The sequence below is a fragment of the Octopus sinensis genome, linkage group LG4 (genome assembly GCF_006345805.1).
Source record: "Octopus sinensis linkage group LG4, ASM634580v1, whole genome shotgun sequence".
NCBI lineage: Eukaryota > Metazoa > Mollusca > Cephalopoda > Octopoda > Octopodidae > Octopus > Octopus sinensis.
This window is the reverse complement of record NC_043000.1, coordinates 14,810,912-14,829,632: the sequence shown is the minus strand read 5'-3', so window position 1 is coordinate 14,829,632 and position 18,721 is coordinate 14,810,912. Positions and strand designations below refer to the sequence as shown.

The 18,721-nt window shown below is 38.7% G+C and overlaps 2 protein-coding genes across 3 annotated transcripts in view; one reads left to right on the top strand and one right to left on the bottom strand.

Annotated features, from left to right (window-relative positions):
• LOC115211070 (protein archease) overlaps positions 1-8,760 on the bottom strand; it is a 19,456-nt gene extending 10,696 nt beyond the window's left edge. The window contains exons 1-4 of the mRNA XM_029779959.2: positions 8,653-8,760; positions 4,527-4,551; positions 2,212-2,222; positions 548-579 (exon numbers count right to left, since the gene is read on the bottom strand). Of these exons, the coding sequence (XP_029635819.1) occupies positions 548-579; positions 2,212-2,222; positions 4,527-4,551; positions 8,653-8,716 (132 nt within the window). The 5' untranslated portion in view covers positions 8,717-8,760. The remainder of the gene's footprint in view (positions 1-547; positions 580-2,211; positions 2,223-4,526; positions 4,552-8,652) is intronic.
• On the top strand, positions 8,749-18,721 carry LOC115211069. Of its 2 annotated transcripts, XR_004998633.1 has the most exons (6): positions 8,749-8,874; positions 11,106-11,374; positions 11,405-11,835; positions 15,262-15,377; positions 18,183-18,265; positions 18,307-18,721. XR_004998633.1 is itself a non-coding variant. In XM_036501787.1 (5 exons), exons 1-5 carry the CDS (start codon positions 8,797-8,799, stop codon positions 18,213-18,215), a joined length of 927 nt encoding a protein of 308 aa, XP_036357680.1. In that variant the 5' UTR covers positions 8,749-8,796; the 3' UTR covers positions 18,216-18,721. The 2 variants fall into 2 exon arrangements, 1 of the variants encoding a protein (XP_036357680.1); XM_036501787.1 differs by having other exon boundaries at positions 18,183-18,721.

The window sequence follows — 18,721 nt, the reverse complement described above, 5'->3', positions numbered from 1 at the left end:
TCAAAGTAGTATTTTTCCATGGCCAGGTGCTCTTGCAGAATATTGTTAATGAATGAAATTGCCTGTATGATAATGACACTTGTTTACCACTATCACACACTGCACAGAGAGAGAGAAAGAGAGAGAAGAGAGAGAGAGAGAGAGAGAGGAGAGAGAGAGAGAGAGAGAGAGGGATGGGGTAGACAGAGACAGACAGACACACACACACACAATGGGCTTCTTTTAACTTCCATCCTCCAAATTCACTCTCAAGGTATTGGTCGGCCCGAGGCCATAATAGAAGACACTTGACCAAGGGGCCATGCAATGAGACTCAAGCTGTAACCACCTGGATGGGAAGCAAGCTTCGTAATCACTCACCTACATCTGCTTGTAACAAAATAAATCTGCAAATGTATTTTGATCCTTGACAGGACATTAATTCACATGTTTTATACATAATTTTTTGCAAATGGATGAATGACACAAAATCCAATTTTACTTAATTTGAATGTAAATCTGAAGCTCTAAGAAATCATTGATTTATAGAAAAGTGTAAGGTTTTTACCTGTTCAAAAGACTCCTGAAGTGTGGTGCCCCCTAGAGAAATGTCAGTTAAGGAAATATGAGTGGTGATGACTCATGAATGATGATGCTTCATGATGATGGTGACAGTATTGTCAAGGGTGTATTTGAACCTCTATGTTAAAACCTACAAAATTCTGTAATCAACTGGAAATCTCCGCAGAAATAGTTGATGTCAGTATCTTGCAGGTTTTAACCCTTTCATTACCAACCCGGCTGAATCCTGCCCTGGCTCTCAGTATAAATGTTTTGTTTTCATAAGTTTTGAATTAAAATCTCCCACCAAACCTTAGTCACAATTTATGTTCCTAACACCAGCTTAATGATAACTGAGTTATTTTACTAAATTCATTGTTATATTTAAAGTAATTGAAAGAAATACAGAGCATCTCAAAAGAAATAGAGTAACGAAAGGGTTAATGTCTATAGAGTGGGTTTCCTCTACAGAGCTATCAAGTATCTGAAATGTTGGAATAAGCACAGGTACTGAAAATGCATTATGGGATATTGCCTTATTGCAAGAGGAGAGTTCTGACTACTGTGTGTGTGTGTGTGTATGTGTGAGTGCCTTGACATTGCATGATTGTTGTAAATTAATGTGATTCATTTCCAATGTTCTGCAAGAACATGTCTGGCCACAGGGAGATATTACCTTGCTTGGAAACAGATAAGTGTTGGCAACAGGAAAGACATCCGGCTGTAGTAAATCTGTCTCAATAAAATCTGTCCAACGCATGCAAGCATGGAAAAGTGGATGTTAAAATGATGATGATGAGGATAATTGTGGAGTAGCAGAATAGTAAGAAGCAGTCAACTGTAGACATGCTTTGTGATGTTTAACTGTGTCCTTCTGCTTTCTACATTCAAACCCTCACCTCATTGCTTTAGCCTTCTATCCTTTCACACGGCAATAAAATCAACTATTGGGAGATATACCGTAAATCCTCGTGTATAATCTGCATTTTTTTCCCAAAATTTAAAGGTCAAAATCCCTAGTGCCTACTATATATGAGGTTTGAAAGATATTTTCTAAGCAATGTCCGAGTCTCTATTTGCTATCCGGCAATGTTTATTCAAATGCATTTTGTGATGTCAGATGCGAAAATACCTTAAGCTAAGCCTGAAAGCTATGAAGTCATAAAAGAATCATCCATAACTTGCAGTAAGCAACATTTATTAAACGTTATTACTGTTATTTCTTTATTTTGTGCAAACAAAATGCACAAAAAAGCTACACGTTTGCATTATTTTATATATACAATAATAATAAAGGACGTTACCATATACATTTTTACAAACCAAGGACGTTATATAGACCTCCTTGATTCAAGTTGGAGAAGGTGTGCGTATTATACACAAGGTTTAGGTTTTTCAGAGGTACAGCCCCTAAAAGACCCCTGCGTATTATACTCAAGGGCAGACTATACTCGAGGATTTACAGTACTGAATCTAAGATTCTCTTCCTATACAAATTCATGGCTTTGTGTCAAATATGTAAAATACCAATATTATTGCAACTTGAGCAGCAAATAATATTTCATTAGATAAGTGAAATGGATTGAATAAGATGATGATGGTAGTGATGATAGTGACAGTGATGATCAGTGACAACATAGCCTCAAATATTAATTAGTTCTCAAAGGATACAGGAATGAATTCTGTAAAGACAATAGAAGATGAAAGTAAAAGGTTTAAATCATTATTAATAATAAAAACGAAACTACTAAAAGTTCACAGTTATCACAAAGAAATAACAAGACAAAATGAAGCTACACTGGACTAATTGATAGTCAGAAGAAAGACTTTCTGAAACACGAGGGACAAACTTGGAGTATCTGTAACAAGCTTCAAAACATGTCAGTTAGGGGCGTATATTCCGGGTGTGCTACATGTGTGCTGCAGACCCCTCGAAAATGGCAAATTCATTATAAATATTAACCTTACTCGTTAATTCAATCATAAATCTTCACAGAAAAATTTTGTTATACCCCTGCTTAAAATTTGGTGGCATTGGGTGTGGCTGCACACCCAATACAACAAACATCATACACCACTGCTGTCAATAAAATACTTCCAAGTCAGTAGGGCTGTGCTTCTCCAGGGTTTGTGCAGAGAGCATTCTTCTCAATGGAGCCGAAACATGGACTATGAAGGAATTTTTAGATTGTCTTCATAGTACATACACCAGGTTTTTCATGAGAGCTCAGAACATGGGATGTGAACACAAGACCAAAGTGTAGACTTATGGACACATTCTATCCATCTCCTCTATTGTTGCTAAAAGCAGAGTATGCTTTGCTGGTCACTGCTATCATATTGAATACCAGATCATGTCAGATGTTATGTTTTGAAGACTTTCACATCCTAATAAGGGATGAAAACCACACAACTCTGTTGATGTTGGTAATAGAGACATGCAACATGAAATTGAAGACTAATCAAAGACAATGGAAGACAAAAAAAAATTCCTTGCATGGCATGGGGAAGCGTATTTCACCTGTAGCGGCCTGGAGCTAAAGAATGCCACTACAACTAATGAAATATATAGGGGTTTATGTCACTACACTTACAAAGTACAGGGAATCATCAGAGTATAGGGAACCATCATCATCATCATCATCAACAAAAACAATATCCATGTTCCATGCTGGCATGCGTGGGGCAGTTTGACAGGATTAGATGAGCCTAAGGACTGGATCATGCTCCAGTATTTGCTTTGATATGGTTTCTATGGCTGGACATCATATATTAACCCTTTTGTTACCAACCCAGCTGAAACTGGCTCTGAGTACAAATGTCTTGTTTTCATAAGTTCTGAATTATAATCTTCCACCAAACCTTAGTCACAATTTATGTTCCTAACACTAGCTTAATGATAACTACGCTATTTTACTAAATTCTTTGATAAAAATTTAAAGTAATTAAAAGAAACACAGAGTGTCTCAAAATAAATACAGTAATGAAAGGGTTAATGCTGATTATGTCACTACTATTACAAACAGAGGGTATTAAGTTACTAAATCAACAGAAGTACAGGGGATTAAGTCACTTCAATTAAATATATACGGGATTATGTCAACAAATATAGATACAGAAAACTATGTCACAACAACAACATAAATAGGGGTTATGCAATCCTAATCCTTTATATCCATTTCTTTACTACCCACAAGGGGCTAAACATAGAGGAGACAAACAAGGACAGACAGACGGATTAAGTCGATTATATCAACCCCAGTGCGTAACTGGTACTTAATTTATCGACCCCGAAAGGACAAAAGGCAAAGTTGACCACAGTGGAATTTGAACTCAGAACGTAGCGGCAGACGAGATACCTATTTCTTTACTACTCACAAAGGGCTAAACACAGAGGAGAAAAACAAGGACAGACAGACGGATTAAGTCGATTATATCGACCCCAGTGCGTAACTGGTACTTAATTTATCGCTCCCGAAAGGATGAAAGGCAAAGTTGACCTCAGCGGAATTTGAACTCACAACGTAACGGCAGATGAAATACTGCTAAGCACTTTGCCCGGCGTGCTAACATTTCTGCAACAGCATATAGAGAAACTTGCAAATAGTTTGCATATGCAAGTGCTGCCGATTAAAACCTCTGCATACCAGATACCAGTAAGCTTCAGGGGTCATCAAGAGAGAAAATGCACTGTTTGGGGTGCCTTCCTCTCCATGACTTCACAGCACACTGGTCCCCTCACTAATGTGAGGCCCCAACTACTGAATTGACTAACTAGAATTTGATCTTATGTCTTTCATCTTGGGAGCATCAGCACCTTTCAGACTGTGAAGTTACAACCGCATGTGTAGATTATATCATTACATTTTCAGGTACAGGGTTTAATGTCATTACAGCTACCTATGTAAATTATGTAGTCATAGTTACATAATCCCTAGTATCATCGGTGCTTTGGTATTAAAAAGGCTGAAGGAGTTGGTACTTACTGGACATCAGCTGGATGGTCCAAGTCTGGAAAAAAAGTTATATAACAATTAAAAAATATAAAATGATTGTTATTAAATAGTTTTAAAAATTGTTTGTTAATGTCATTAATACTAACATATTAACAGCTTTAGAGTGACCCCAATACTCAACTGGTACTTATTATAATGGGCCTGTAAAGATGACAGGCAAAGTTGACCTCGGGGGAATTTGAACTCAGAATGTAAAGATGGACAAAATGCCGTGAAGCATTCCGCCCAATGTAGAAAATGAAATGCTTAGCGGCATTTCATCCGTCTTTACGTTCTGAGTTCAAATTCCTCCGAGGTCAACTTTGCTTTCCATCCTCTCGGGACCAATAAATTAAGTACCAGTTGAGTACTGAAATCGATATAATCAAATGCCAAAATTTGAAAGCAATATTGTCTTCAACACCTAATTACACTTTCATATGGGATAGTGCACAACATAAGAGATATTGTGCACTCAATACTGACTAGTTGATTTTTGCCATTGGTCCTTATTGGGGGCAAGGTCATCAGCTTCATTAAATCAAAGTTTGCATCAGGCTATATAATCACTATCATCATCGTTTAACGTCCGCATTCCATGCTGGCATGGGTTGGACGATTTGACTGAGGACTGGCGAACCAGACGGCTGCATCAGGCTCCAATCTGATCTGGCAGAGTTTCTACAGCTGGATGTCCTTTCTAACACTAACTAGTGGGTGCCTTTTACATACCACCGACATGAGGGCCAGTCAGGCAGTACTGGCATGGGAGCCAGTCAGGTGGCACAGGCAATGATCATGCTTGGATGGTGCTTTTTACGTACCACTGGTATGGGACCAGTCAGGCAGCACTGGCATCGACCATGCTTAAATGGTACTTTTAATGTGCCACTGGCATGGGTGCCAATCAGTCGGTACTATCATCGGCCATGACAATGACTTCACTTGCCTCAACAGGTCTTCACATGTGCAGTTTATTGCCCAATGATTGATGGGTGCTCTTAAATGGGCTGGTTATGCTGCACTGGCATTTTTTGCAAATGTATGAATGACACAAAATCCAATTTTACTTAATCTCTAAATATAAAAAGCTGAAGTTGTCTGTGTATGGCAGGTTTGGTAGCCTTCAACTAACACTATCTCCTCCGAGACCCTGCAGTGCAAGTTGACCAAAATTGAGAGTATGATAGAAGAAGGCTTGCTCTTCTTTCTGTAGAAGAAAAAATTCAAATTGGACCATGTTAACACCAAAAATGTGCATTTTTTCTGTGAAAATCCCTATTTTTTACGATTTTTTTTACTGCTGTGTCGCCATTTTTCGGTGTATTTCAACCAGAAAAATGTTCACTTAAAGAGAATAACAAGCTACATAATACAAAATTTTACTTTTCAAAAATTCCAATTCTAAAGGGTTGAAACAAACCCGAGCAATGCCAGGCGATACTGCTAGTTTGAATATAAATCTGAAGCTTTAAGAATTCGTTGATTTATAAAAGAGTGGAAGGTTTTTACATGTTCAAAAGACTCCTGAAGTGTGCTGCCCCCTAGAGAGATGTCAGTTAAGGAAATATGAGTGGTGATGACTCATGAGTGATGGTGGTGACAGTATTGTCAAGGGTGTATTTGAACCTCTATGTTAAAACCTACAAAATTCTGAAATCAACTGGAAATCTTCACAGAAATAGTTGATGTCAGTATCTTGCAGGTTTTAATGTCTATGGAGTGGGTTTCCTCTATAGACCTGACAAGTATCTGAAATGTTGGAATCAGCACAGGTACTGAAAATGCATTGTGGGATATTGTCTTGTTATAAGAGAAGAGTTTTGACTCCTCTGTGTATGTGCACGTGTATATGTTATTGTCCAGTTTTATTTCAAGATTTCTTGCCTACAGAATAAGGGCTGGTTTCTAACCTAGATTCAAGGTTCCTTCATTGGAATTTCAACATCAACAACAGGGTATTTTTGTTTTGAATGTATGTATGTATATGTGCAGATTTGTATGTTTTACTTTATGTATGTATTTTCATGCATATAGTTGTATATCTAGACATATTCATATGTATTTAAATGATAAACTTCTGGAAAGTTTTACAGATTTTTATGTAAAAATCTGTAAAACTTTCCAGAAGTTTATCAATATATATGTATGCATGTATGTAAATAAGAAGCACTCCGTCGGTTGCGACGACAAGGGTCCCAGCTGATACAATCAGCGGAACAGCTTGCTCGTGAAATTAACGTGCAAGTGGTTGAGCACTCCACTAACGTAGTACCCTTAACGTAGTTCTTGGGAAGATTCAGCGTGACAAGGTTGGCCCTTTGAAATACAGGTACTACTCATTTTTGCCAGTTGAGTGGACTGGAGCAATAAAATGTCTTGCTCAAGGACACAACGTGCCGCCAGGAATTGAACTCATGACCCTAACCACTAAGCCATGCGCCTTCATTTGTATGTATGTACATATATATGTATACATGTATGATATATGTACATATATATGTATACATGTATGATGTATGTATGTACATATATGTGTGTGTGAGTGCCTTGACATTGCATGATTGTTGTGAATTAATGTGATTCATTTCCAATGTTCTGCAAAAACGTGTCTGGCCACAGGGAAATATTACCATGCTTGGAAACAGATAAGTGTTGGCAACAGGAAAGACATCCAGCTGTAGTATAGGAATGGCTTGGGGGAAGGTATGTTAAATACATGAGGGCACTGGGAGTGAATCTTCTCTAAGACAGTGGTTCTTAAACTGACAAACAGCAGTGATACCCACCACCACCACCAAAAAAGTATCAGTGAAATGCTTGAATTTCTTTCCACCTACTTTATCAATGAGATGACAAAATAGATTAATAGATTTTGCATCTGTATAATTCTTCTTTCTTCACTAAGGTTTGACAGATTTAAAAAATTTAAAACCAACCGAATTTTTGTTAAACATGGCCATTTGTCTATCTCCTTTTCAAACCTCACAGTTCCTGCCACTTATGAGAAGCTCTACCTAAGCAAATAGTATCTCACGATTACCACAAGCATATCTTATATCATAACCAACATGCCAGTAGTATCTTAGTCACGTACAACCAGATCTACGGTTATAAGTCCACAAAATGGAATAAATTTGGGTATGATGAGAACGAGAATTCTGATGTTCCGGATCGGACCCTCTGTCCGTGTATATACGGATATAAGGAGAACGCGGATAGACTGTTTACAGTATCCGGCAATCAGTTCAGAAGTCAGTGATTGCCAGCACGTGTCTTTAAAGTCAACACAGAAACTCTCAAATGACCAGTTCACTTAGCTGCTAAGTTTCACCAGAACTATTTAGTACAATACGCACGAAAGATCCGTCTCTCTTTAACTCAAATCTATTCTATATTCCAATACAGATTACAACTAGTTCTTCCACCTCTTACATTTTATTAGCAGCAACCACCAGATCATCTCATGAATAAGACAGATTTAATCCGGCCTTTGGGTGTCTTTAGCGATGTCCACTATGTTGTAAGTATTCGGATCGAATCTCTAGTCTGAGGGTACCTTTCTCTCAGCCTCCCACCAACCACCGAAACCCGTAAAAGGCGGCACTGTCATGCCTTTAGTTGTCAGGAGGAAAGTAGAAAAAGTGATCGAAAAAAAAAAATGCGGTTATCCATTCAGCAGTCTATATCAAAGGACTTTGCCTTGAATCTGATTAAAAGTTATCATTACTTTTAAACTTCGGTCTGATCGTGTTGCATGATATACTGAAACCGTTTTAAATCGAAACTACGCATTTTATTTTTTCTACAACTAATAACTTCTTAGTTAAGAAACGAAAAGACGAAAATCATCAATGGTAGCCCCATCCAAACACGGTGCTTACCCATTTCTACATTATCTGATGTGTATATTAACACAATCAAAACAAGACAATGATTTCGAGTCATTTTGTTTACATAAGATGTCGCAATAAGTTCGCTGAAACTCTTTCAAAAGTGGGCTATTTTATCATCAAGAAAAAGATAAAAGGTATGAAGGATAACAAGTAATACAGAGCTAATAAACGATCAAAACAAAATAACTGAAAGCAAAGAAAATGTATTTACTAATAATTACATTCATATTTAATAACAGGCAGTTCCAAGTCCATGAAATCCTGGTTGGTACAATTGTTCGCCATCTTCTTAGAATGAAGAGCCGACTGATGATAAAAGGAGGCCTGTGATTGGCTAGCTTCCTTGGTTACCAAACACTACCAAAATGACTTCCCAAAGTGACACATACTCTTTCAGCCGAAGCAATCCTTCTATTGCACTCCGTCGGATTCTCCTACTGCAGGTATTTTGACATTTTCGGGGCTCTAATTACATACTGATGTATCGCTTTTGTCTGTAGATAGTGGTTTGTATTCCATTAGGTATAAAGGTAAATGTTGTTGTTGTGTAGCACCTGCTAGTTCTGATCGAGCGGGACGTCCCATTAAATCAATATCGTTTACCGGTTGATGAAACCGGTAAAAGAAAATGAAATGAAAAAAAATACACAAATTTAGCGAAAACGGAAAATTCTAACAGTTACATATGTGTTTGTGTTTATCAATCAATAAGTCAACTCAACTTTAGGAAAGTTCTAACAGTTACAAGTGTGTGTTTATTTGTCAATAAATTAACTCAAAGCTGGTGTTAACAAAAATTAAAGCAGTTATCTCAAACAATGACCTTTTACTTATTCGTTTCGGTTATTCAGGGAAGCGAATTTATTTTTGCACATTCCCTATTATCGTTGGTTCATTTTTAATTGCTACCACTTTAGTTAAAGATTGCTCTTTTCTTATTAAATGTCTCTTCAGATATTTAAGGGATGGTGAAACGAGATTTTGTGATAGTTGTTCTGCTCAAACATTAATTGCAGTCAAAAATTAATAATCGACACCTGTTTTTGAACTAAGACACGTGTAGATGTCTCACTACTCTCCACTCTCTTAACTAATTATCTTCGCCTTTTATGACTCAGTTGATGAACAAACAATGTCAGTGTCAACGTAATTGATTCATTCATATCAAGTCTACTTTAAATGTGGAGAGGATAAAATTTGTTCAGTAAGATTGCAATATGAGTGCTTATATCATAGCTTAAGCCAACAGGAGTACTTGAACTTAGCACTGCAATCTAATGTAAATACTTGTCTATTATGCACTGCTCCTGTTGTCACTTGGTGAGTTAAACTAACGAAGGTTAATTTTGCAGGACATTGTCACAACACCTGATTTTCCAGCATCCTTCACTTTGGTACAACAAAAATATGATGGAAACATTTGTGTATGACGAAGTAGTTAGGTTACAGTTAAGGGTAACCAGTATTGTGTGATGAGGTATATTGCTACTTGAGTGACGCTATTTTCTTAATGTAGATGGCAAATTGTTAATGCGATGCAAAAATAACAGAAGTTGACCCTTCAACCAGTAACTCTATTCCCTATTGTATTTCAACCAATTGCAATTGTCATAATTGCTACTTGTCAGTAACGATCCCAGTGCGTAACTGATACTTAATTTATCGACCCGAAAAGATGAAAGGCAAAGTCGACCTCAGCGGAATTTGAACTCAGAACGTAACAGCAGACGAAAGGCCGCTAAGCATTTCGCTCGGCGAGCTAACGTTTCTGCCAGCTCGCCGCCTTTGTATCTATCTTTCAAGACTCCCATTTAATTGAGGGGTTTTTCTCTTGCAAGTTACTTGGTGATTTTGCTGCTGCTTTTGCTGGTATCGCTCAAAAATGCACCCAGTGTGCTGTATAAAGAGGTTGGTATGAAGAAGGACATCCAGAGCCAACAGCAAGGCTTAAACCATCAAACCCATGACAGCATGGGAAATGGTCATGAAATTATGATGTTGATGATGCGACCACACCATAACAAGGACTGGACCTTATGGTGGGTGGTACATTATAGTGTAGTATATTTGAATGCGAAGGTGCATGGTTCAGTGGTTAGAGTGTCAGGTTAACAATCATGAGGTACTGAGTTCAATTCCTGGACTGGACTGTATGTTGTGTTCTTGAGAAAGACACTTTATTTCATGTTGCTCCACTTCACTCAGCTGTAGAAATGAATTGTGATGTCTTTCCCTTGAGTAACATCAGTGGCATAGAGAGGGGAGGCTGGTATGCCTGTGTATCTACTGGTCTTCCATTAGCAACCTTGCCCAGACTTGTGCCTTGGAGGGGAACTTTCTAGGTACAGTCCCATGGTCATTCATGTATTTAGGACTTCATTACACTTCCTTTTCTAAGGTAGAGTGTGATTTGAGGGAGATTTAGCAGTTATTTCTTCCAATATGTTAAAAGTGATTCACTTCTGTAAGCCCTTCAGGTGAAACGCCCTAATGCAAATGTAAACCATCCTGTTATGTCATTGACACCTTGTGTTGCATGCTTATATCTATTGTTTTCTTCTTTCTTCTTAAAGCTCAGACAGTACAGTTATTGCCTATTTATATCTTTATTTATACTGTTATTACTCCCAAAGTATCATATCCATCATATGTATTTATTTATTTATTCCTATAGGCCCATATTCGTGGTTTTGTTGTCCGACATCGGATGAAAAAACTAAGAACAGAATTTGAGGAAATTATGCAGGAAATTCATCCCAATAGAAATCTTCATGTTGTTTGGAAAAGAAATTTGTTATGCTTACCTGAATTTTCTTCAAAGAAAGAAAGTTGTAAACCATTCCAGTTGAGTTCTAAACCAAATAAATCAAAACCTCCTGAACTTCTAACTAGACAAGAGAACCATTCAATTCCTGGAAATTTTAACAAACATTCTTCAAAAACATGTTCTAACTTTTCTGCTGAAAATTTTACATCAGATTCTTTGAACCGGTGTCTACATAATCAAACATCTATAAATACCACTGAACATTACAATATACAAGGAACTAATAGTGAAAGAGACAAAGAAGTACATAGAGGTGAAGAATTGGTTGAAAAAGATAAGAATCATATTATAGAAGACTCTATTGAGTCAGAGCAACTGAAGAACGAGAGAAAAATTTCCTTGCATACGGACAGCAGTGAGACAGATTTTGATAGAAAAGCTCCAAATCATCGTGATCATTTATTTAGAAATGGAAATGGTCTTCCAAGAAATTCAAGAAAAGAACAGTTCATGAAAAATGGCAATGGCTCCATTTCTACAGCATCATTTTGTCTGCCTGTATCTTCTCCTACACCATTTGACTGTTCATCTTTGACTGATGTCACCTCAGTTTGGGACAGCACCCCATCATCTCCAGGTAATTCATCATCATCATCATTGTTTAACGTCCGTTTTCTATGCTAGCATGGGTTGGATTGTTTGACCGGGGTTTGGGAAGCCAGGAGGCTCTACCAGGCCCCAGTCTGATCTGGTAGTGTTTCTACAGCTGGATGCCCTTCCTAACGCCAACCACTCCGTGAGTGTAGTGGGTGCTTTTTACGTGCCACTGGCACAGATGCCAGGCAAGGCTGGCAATGGCCACGATCTGTTGGTGCTTTTTACGTGCCATCGGCATGGAAGCCAGTCAAGGCAGCGCTGGCATCAGCCACGTATGGATGGTGCATTTTACGTGCCACCAGCACGGGTATCACAACTACAATTTCCATTTGATTATATATTTGTATTCCAGTAGCAGAAATGCTAGGATCTCTGACTGATTTCCTTGCGATATTTAGTCACGTCTTTTTACATCCTGAGGTTATACTGCCAGAGTTGACTTTATCTTTCATTCTGCCTGGGTTGATAGAATAAATTCCAGTGAAGTACTTGAACTGATTAAACCAACTGTACACACCCACTTCCCTTGTATGTCTCTTTGTACTAAACTTAACCCTTTTGTTACCAACATGGCTGAAACCAGCTTTGGTTCTGTAGTACAAATGTCTTGTTAGAATAATTGAAAGAAACACAGAATATCTCAAAATAAATATAGTAATGAAAGAGTTAACTCTTTCAATACCAACCCAGCTGAAACTGGCTCTGTAGTGCAAATGTTTTATTTTCATAAGTTTTGAATTAAAATCTTCCAAACTTTAGTCATGAGTTATGTTCTCAACCCTAGCTTAATGATAACTAAGTTATTTTACTAAATTCTTTGTTATATTTAGAATAATTGAAAGAAACACAGAGCATCTCAAAATAAATACAGTAACGAAAGGGTTAAACATTATCATCGTCATTGTCATCTTTATTATTTTGCTGTTCATCATCATCATCGTTTAACGTCCGCTTTCCATGCTAGCATGGGTTGGACGATTTGACTGAGGACTGGCGAACCAGATGGTTGCAGCAGGCTCCAATCTTGATCTGCTGTTAATAGTGTTAATGTTGTAACTTGCTTAATTCCTATTAGACCACAATCTGTGGCTCAGAATGAAAAGCATTCTTGTTCCTTCTGTTAAAGTCCTTTTATGCTGCTGCTGCTGTTAATAATAATAGTAATAACAACAAAATCAACAACAACAACAATAATAATATTAATAATAACAATAATAATAATTATCATCATGATCATCATTTAACATCCGTTTTCCATGTTGGCATGGATTGGACAGTTTAACAGGAGCTGACAAAGCCGAGATCCACAGCAGGCCCTCTTGGCCATTTTCACATGGTTTCTACAGCTGGATGTCCTTCCTAATGCAACCACTTTACGGATAGTACTGGGTACTTTTAACATGGCACCAGTGCTTTTTATGTGGCATCATATCCACCAAAGCTCTGTGAGTAGATTTGGTTAACGGAAACTGAAAGAAGTTCATCGTATATATACAGATATGTGTGTGTGTGTGTGTGTGCATGTGTTTGTGTCAACTTGCCCTAATGTCACATGATGGTTGTAAATGAGTGTCACTCTCATACAAGCAGTGTCATTCATTTCCAATATTCTGCAAAAACATGCCTGTCTAAAGAGAAATATTACCTGCTTGGGAACAGGTGAGGTTTGGTGACAGAGAAAGCATCCAGTCATAGAAAATTTGCCTCAATAAACTCTGACTGACTTATGAAGGCCTGGAAAAGTAGGCATTAAAACGATGATGATGATGATGATATCTGTTTTTCCTTTGTATTGAGTACTTTCGGATATAATTCTTGCCAGACCAAGTAAACAAGTTATCTGAACTGAACCCATTCCCAGTAAAGGTATGTGGCTTAGTGGTAAGGGTATTTGGTTCACAATTGTAAGATCATGAGTTCAATTCCTGGTGGCCCATTGTGTCCTTGAGCAAGACACTTTATTTCATGTTGCTCCAGTCCACACAGCCGATGAAAATGAGTGGTACTTGTATTTCAAAAGGCCAGCCTCATCACATCCTGTGTCATGCTGAATCTCCCTGAGAACTACATTTAAGAGTACACGTGTCTATGGAGTGCTCAGCCACTTGTACGTTAATTTCGTAGATTTACGTAGAGTGGGACCCTTGTGATGACTGATGGAGTGCTAGTAGTCATACCCATTCCCAGATCAAGATCAAACTTTCCAAGGTTTACACTAAAATTCTTCATTAGGCATAGGAGTGGCTGTGTGGTAAGTAGCTTGCTTATGAACCACATGGTCCCAGGTTCAGTCCCACTGTGTGGCACCTTTGGCAAGTGTCTTCTACTATAGTCTCGGGCTGACCAAAGCCTTGTGAGTGGATTTGGTAGATGGAAACTGAAAGAAGCCCGTCGTATATATGTATATATATATATATATATATATATATGGCGTTAGGAAGGGCATTCAGCTATAGAAACTCTGCCAGATCAAGATTGAAGCCTGGTGCAGCCATCTAGTTTGCCAGCCCTCAGTCAAATCGTCCAACCCATGCTAGCATGGAAAGCAGATGTTAAACGATTATGATGATGTATGTGTATGTGTCTGTGTTTGTCCCCCCAACATCGCTTGACAACTGATGCTGGTGTGTTTACATTCCTGTAATTTAGCAGTTCAGCAAAATACACCGATAGAATAAGTACTAGTCTTACAAAGAATAAGTCCTGGGGTCGATTTGCTCAACTAAAGGCGGTGCTCGTACATGGCCACAGTCAAATGACTGAAACAAGTAAAAGACTAAAAAGAGTAAGAGTATTACAGTTCCCCAAACCCCTACAGTGGTTGGTTGGTTGGTTGGATCATGGCCTTGTTAACCCTCATATACAAACATTACTTTGTCATATTTCATAAACACAGTGCAGTATACTATATGTTATGTATCAATACTAGTGGAGGCGCAATGGCCCAGTGGTTAGGGCAGCTGACTCGCAGTCATAGGATCGCGGTTTCGATTCCCAGACCGGGCGTTGTGAGTGTTTATTGAGCGAAAACACCTAAAGCTCCACGAGGCTCCTGCAGGGGGTGGTGGTGAACCCTGCTGTACTCTTTCACCACAACTTTCTCTCACTCTTACTTCCTGTTTCTGTTGTACCTGTATTTCAAAGGGCCGGCCTTGTCACTCTCTGTGTCACGCTGAATATCCCCGAGAACTACGTTAAGGGTGCATGTGTCTGTGGAGTGCTCAGCCACTTACACGTTAATTTCACGAGCAGGCTGTTCCGTTGATTCGGATCAACCGGAACCCTCGTCATCGTAACCGACGGAGTGCTTCCAAAAAAATATGTATCAATACTGTAATGTAAGTTGCTGTTATTTGTGTGGTTTGATGATAATAATCCATTTGCTTTTGTTCTCATCTTAAATCAGATATCACATTAGATGACATCCAGGCTTCAGAAACTTCAAGCTCTTTGCTGCAGGAGAGACAGAATTTGGCCATGGAGTTAGTGTGGATACAACAAGCAATATCAAGTCGGAAAAATGTGAGTTGAAAGCTTTAGCATAACTCTTTTTCTTTCTTTTTTTTTCCCCTTTTTCTTTCTTTTTTTTTTTCCCTTTTTCTTGTTTCAGTCATGTGACTGTATCCGTGCTGGAGCACCACCTTTAGTCGAGCAAATTGACCCCAAGACTTATTCTTAGTAAGCCTAATACTTATTCTATCGGTCTCTTTTGCTGAACCGCCAGGTGACGGGGACATAAACACACCAGCATCAGTTGTCAAGCAATGCTAGGGGGACAAACACAGACACACAAACACACACATACACATATATATATATATATATATATATATATATATATATATATATATATGTATACATATATACATACGATGGGCTTCTTTCAGTTTCCGTCTACCAAATCCACTCACAAGGCTTTGGTTGGTCCGAGGCTATAGTAGAAGACACTTGCCCAAGGTGCCACACAGTGGGACTGAACCCAGAACCGTGTGGCTGGTAAGCAAGCTACTTACCACACAGCCACTCCTGTTGATAAAATTTATAAAACCTTCAGCCTAATTGTTGATAAAATTTGCAACATGGGAGAATTTCATATGCTGTGAAGAAAGGTGTATTTTGATGTTTTAGGCAGGTGAATAAGCTACTAAATGCACATTTGGGTATAGGTGCAGGCATGCTGTGTACTTAAGGAGTTTTCTTTACAGCCGTGTGGTTTTGGGTTCCACCCCACTGCATGGCACCTTGGTTAATAGTATTTTATATCCTCAGGCTGACCAATGTCTTGTGAGTAAAAATTGGTAGATAGAAACTGTGCAGTGAGCCGATTTTATGTGTGTTATATGGCTGAAGAAGAAATTTATAATTCTTGAACTTGCACTAAAAATCAAATTTTATTAAAAGCAACAATTGGAATATTACCAAAAGTGTTTCAGTATTCAGTGAAGGTGCATGTGTAACAGGATGAAAGATCTTTAACACTGGAGGGGTGCAGGTCTCATCCCTTACATTAAATTATTTGTCGAAGGAAAAACCAAGACTTTGAATATCTTCAACAGCAGGAGTGGCTGTGTGGTAAGTAGCTTGTTTACCAACCACATGGTTCCGGGTTCAGTCCCACTGAGTGGCACCTTGGGCAAGTGTCTCCTGCTATAGCCTCGGGCCGACCAAAGCCTTGTGAGTGGATTTGGTAGACGGAAACTGAAAGAAGCCTGTCGTATATATGTATATATGTGTGTGCATGTATGTTTGTGTTTGTCCCCCTAGCATTGCTTGACAACCAATGGTGGTGTGTTTATGTCCCCGTCACTTAGCGGTTCGGCAAAAGAGACCGATAGAATAAGTACTGGGCTTACAAAGAATAAGTCCCGGGATCGATTTGCTCGACTAAAGGCGGTGCTCCAGCATGGCCGCAGTCAAATGACTGAAACAAGTAAAAGAGTAAAGAGTAAGAGAGCATAAATATTTTTATTTTTCTCGATTCGCAATAATATATATATATTTCCTTCGGGGCGAATAATATATATATATTTCCTTCGGAGCTAGTCACAGTAGTTAAGTGGTGTGAACCAAATCTTGTCTCGTTCCAGCATAGTGTAGTGTCGCCACATGGTGGCAACTTGGGAGAGCTGTGAGAATGCATCCATTCTATTCGACTGTCAGCTTCGAGAGAGATCGATACGCAGGAAGTTTTGCTACTGCTAGTTCTCTGCACATGCGCATGAGGGAACTTCTGCCAGGCCTCCCGGAAGAATCCAACTCTGCACATGTGCGCTGAAGACTTCTAAAATGGCGTCACTACACATGTCTTAGTGGTTAGGGTATTTGGTTCATGAGCGTAAGAGCATAAGTTCAATTCCTGGTGGTGTGTTTTGTCCTTGAGCAAGACACTTTATTTCACATTCCTCCAGTACACACAGCTAGCAAAAATAAGTAGTACCTGGATTTCAATGGACCAGCTTAGTAACATTCAGTGCCATGCTGAATCTTCCTGAGAACTACGTTAAGGGTATAAAAGTCTGCGGAGTGTTCAGCCACAAGCAGGCTCTTCCGTTGATCAGGACAACTGGAACCCTTGTCACTGGAACTGACAGCACCAATCATTCAGTCTTCTGATTTGCCTCTAATTTTAATAGAAATTTCTTATTTACCATATTTTCTGGCATACAAGTTGATGTATATAGTGGAAACATTCAAACATTGTAACTATCTTTCCAAATTCTTATGCATTTTAAATGGAATTTTTGGTCCTCCAAAGTCGTTTTGGTGTGAATGTTGACCTAGCTTTTTTAATCTGATAAATCTGACTTGTATGCTGCAAAATGCAGTAATTCTTAATCTAAGCAATGATGATGTAGATCCGTTTCCATTGTGGCCCTTATGGTGTGGAAATTGTGGGAGAATGACAAGGCTGTGTGGTAAGTAGCTTGCTTACCAACCACATGGTTCCAGGTTCATTCCCACTGCGTGGCACCTTGGGCAAATGTTTCTACTATAGCCTTGGGCCGACCAAAGCCTTGTGAGTGGATTTGGTAAATGGAAACTGAAGGAGGCTTGTCGTATATATGCATGTGTGTCTGTGTTTGTCCCCCCAACATCGTTTGACAACCGATGGTGGTGTGTTTATGTCCCCATAACTTAGTGGTTTGGCAAAAGAGACCGATAGAATAAGAACTAGGCTTACAAAGAATAAGTCCTGGGGTCGATTTGCTTGACTAAAGGCGGTCCTCCAGTATGGCCGCAGTCAAATGACTGAAACAAGTAAAAGAGTATTATGATCATAGTTTAATTACAAGTATGTGACATGATGTATCAGTTTTATCTTTTCAGTATCTCCAGCTGAAGTCTCAGATTGAAACATGATTCCATACCAAGCTTCAGCATTTGACACAAGAGTTTTGAAATATGGAGAGTTGCCAGGGCAATGGATGTGAACATCCCTGAAAGAAAACAGTGTTCCTATGGTTCAATCAGCCAAAGAATAAATGAACCCTTGTGTTAGCAGTCTGTATATCAGTAGAGACTAACTACAAACAGTATGGCTGGAGACTATACACAAGACTGACTTTTATTGGAGAGCTAACCAACAGAGGCATGACTAGAAAATATGCTTTCCAACAGCCTCCCGGTGCAGCCATGAAAGAATGCAAAAGTTTCTCTGGTCTGTCATGCCTATTAAGGGGTGGGCACCAAAAGTGTGTTTGTTCTTGGATACTGAGAAACTTTGTTATGCTATTGGAAATCAGTACCTGTATATTACAGGTATTTATTTTATTGAGCCCTGCAGGGATAAGATAAAGAACAAAGTCGACCCATAAAGTAGAGAAATATAGTTCAATACCAAGAAGTCATCATCATCATCATCATCG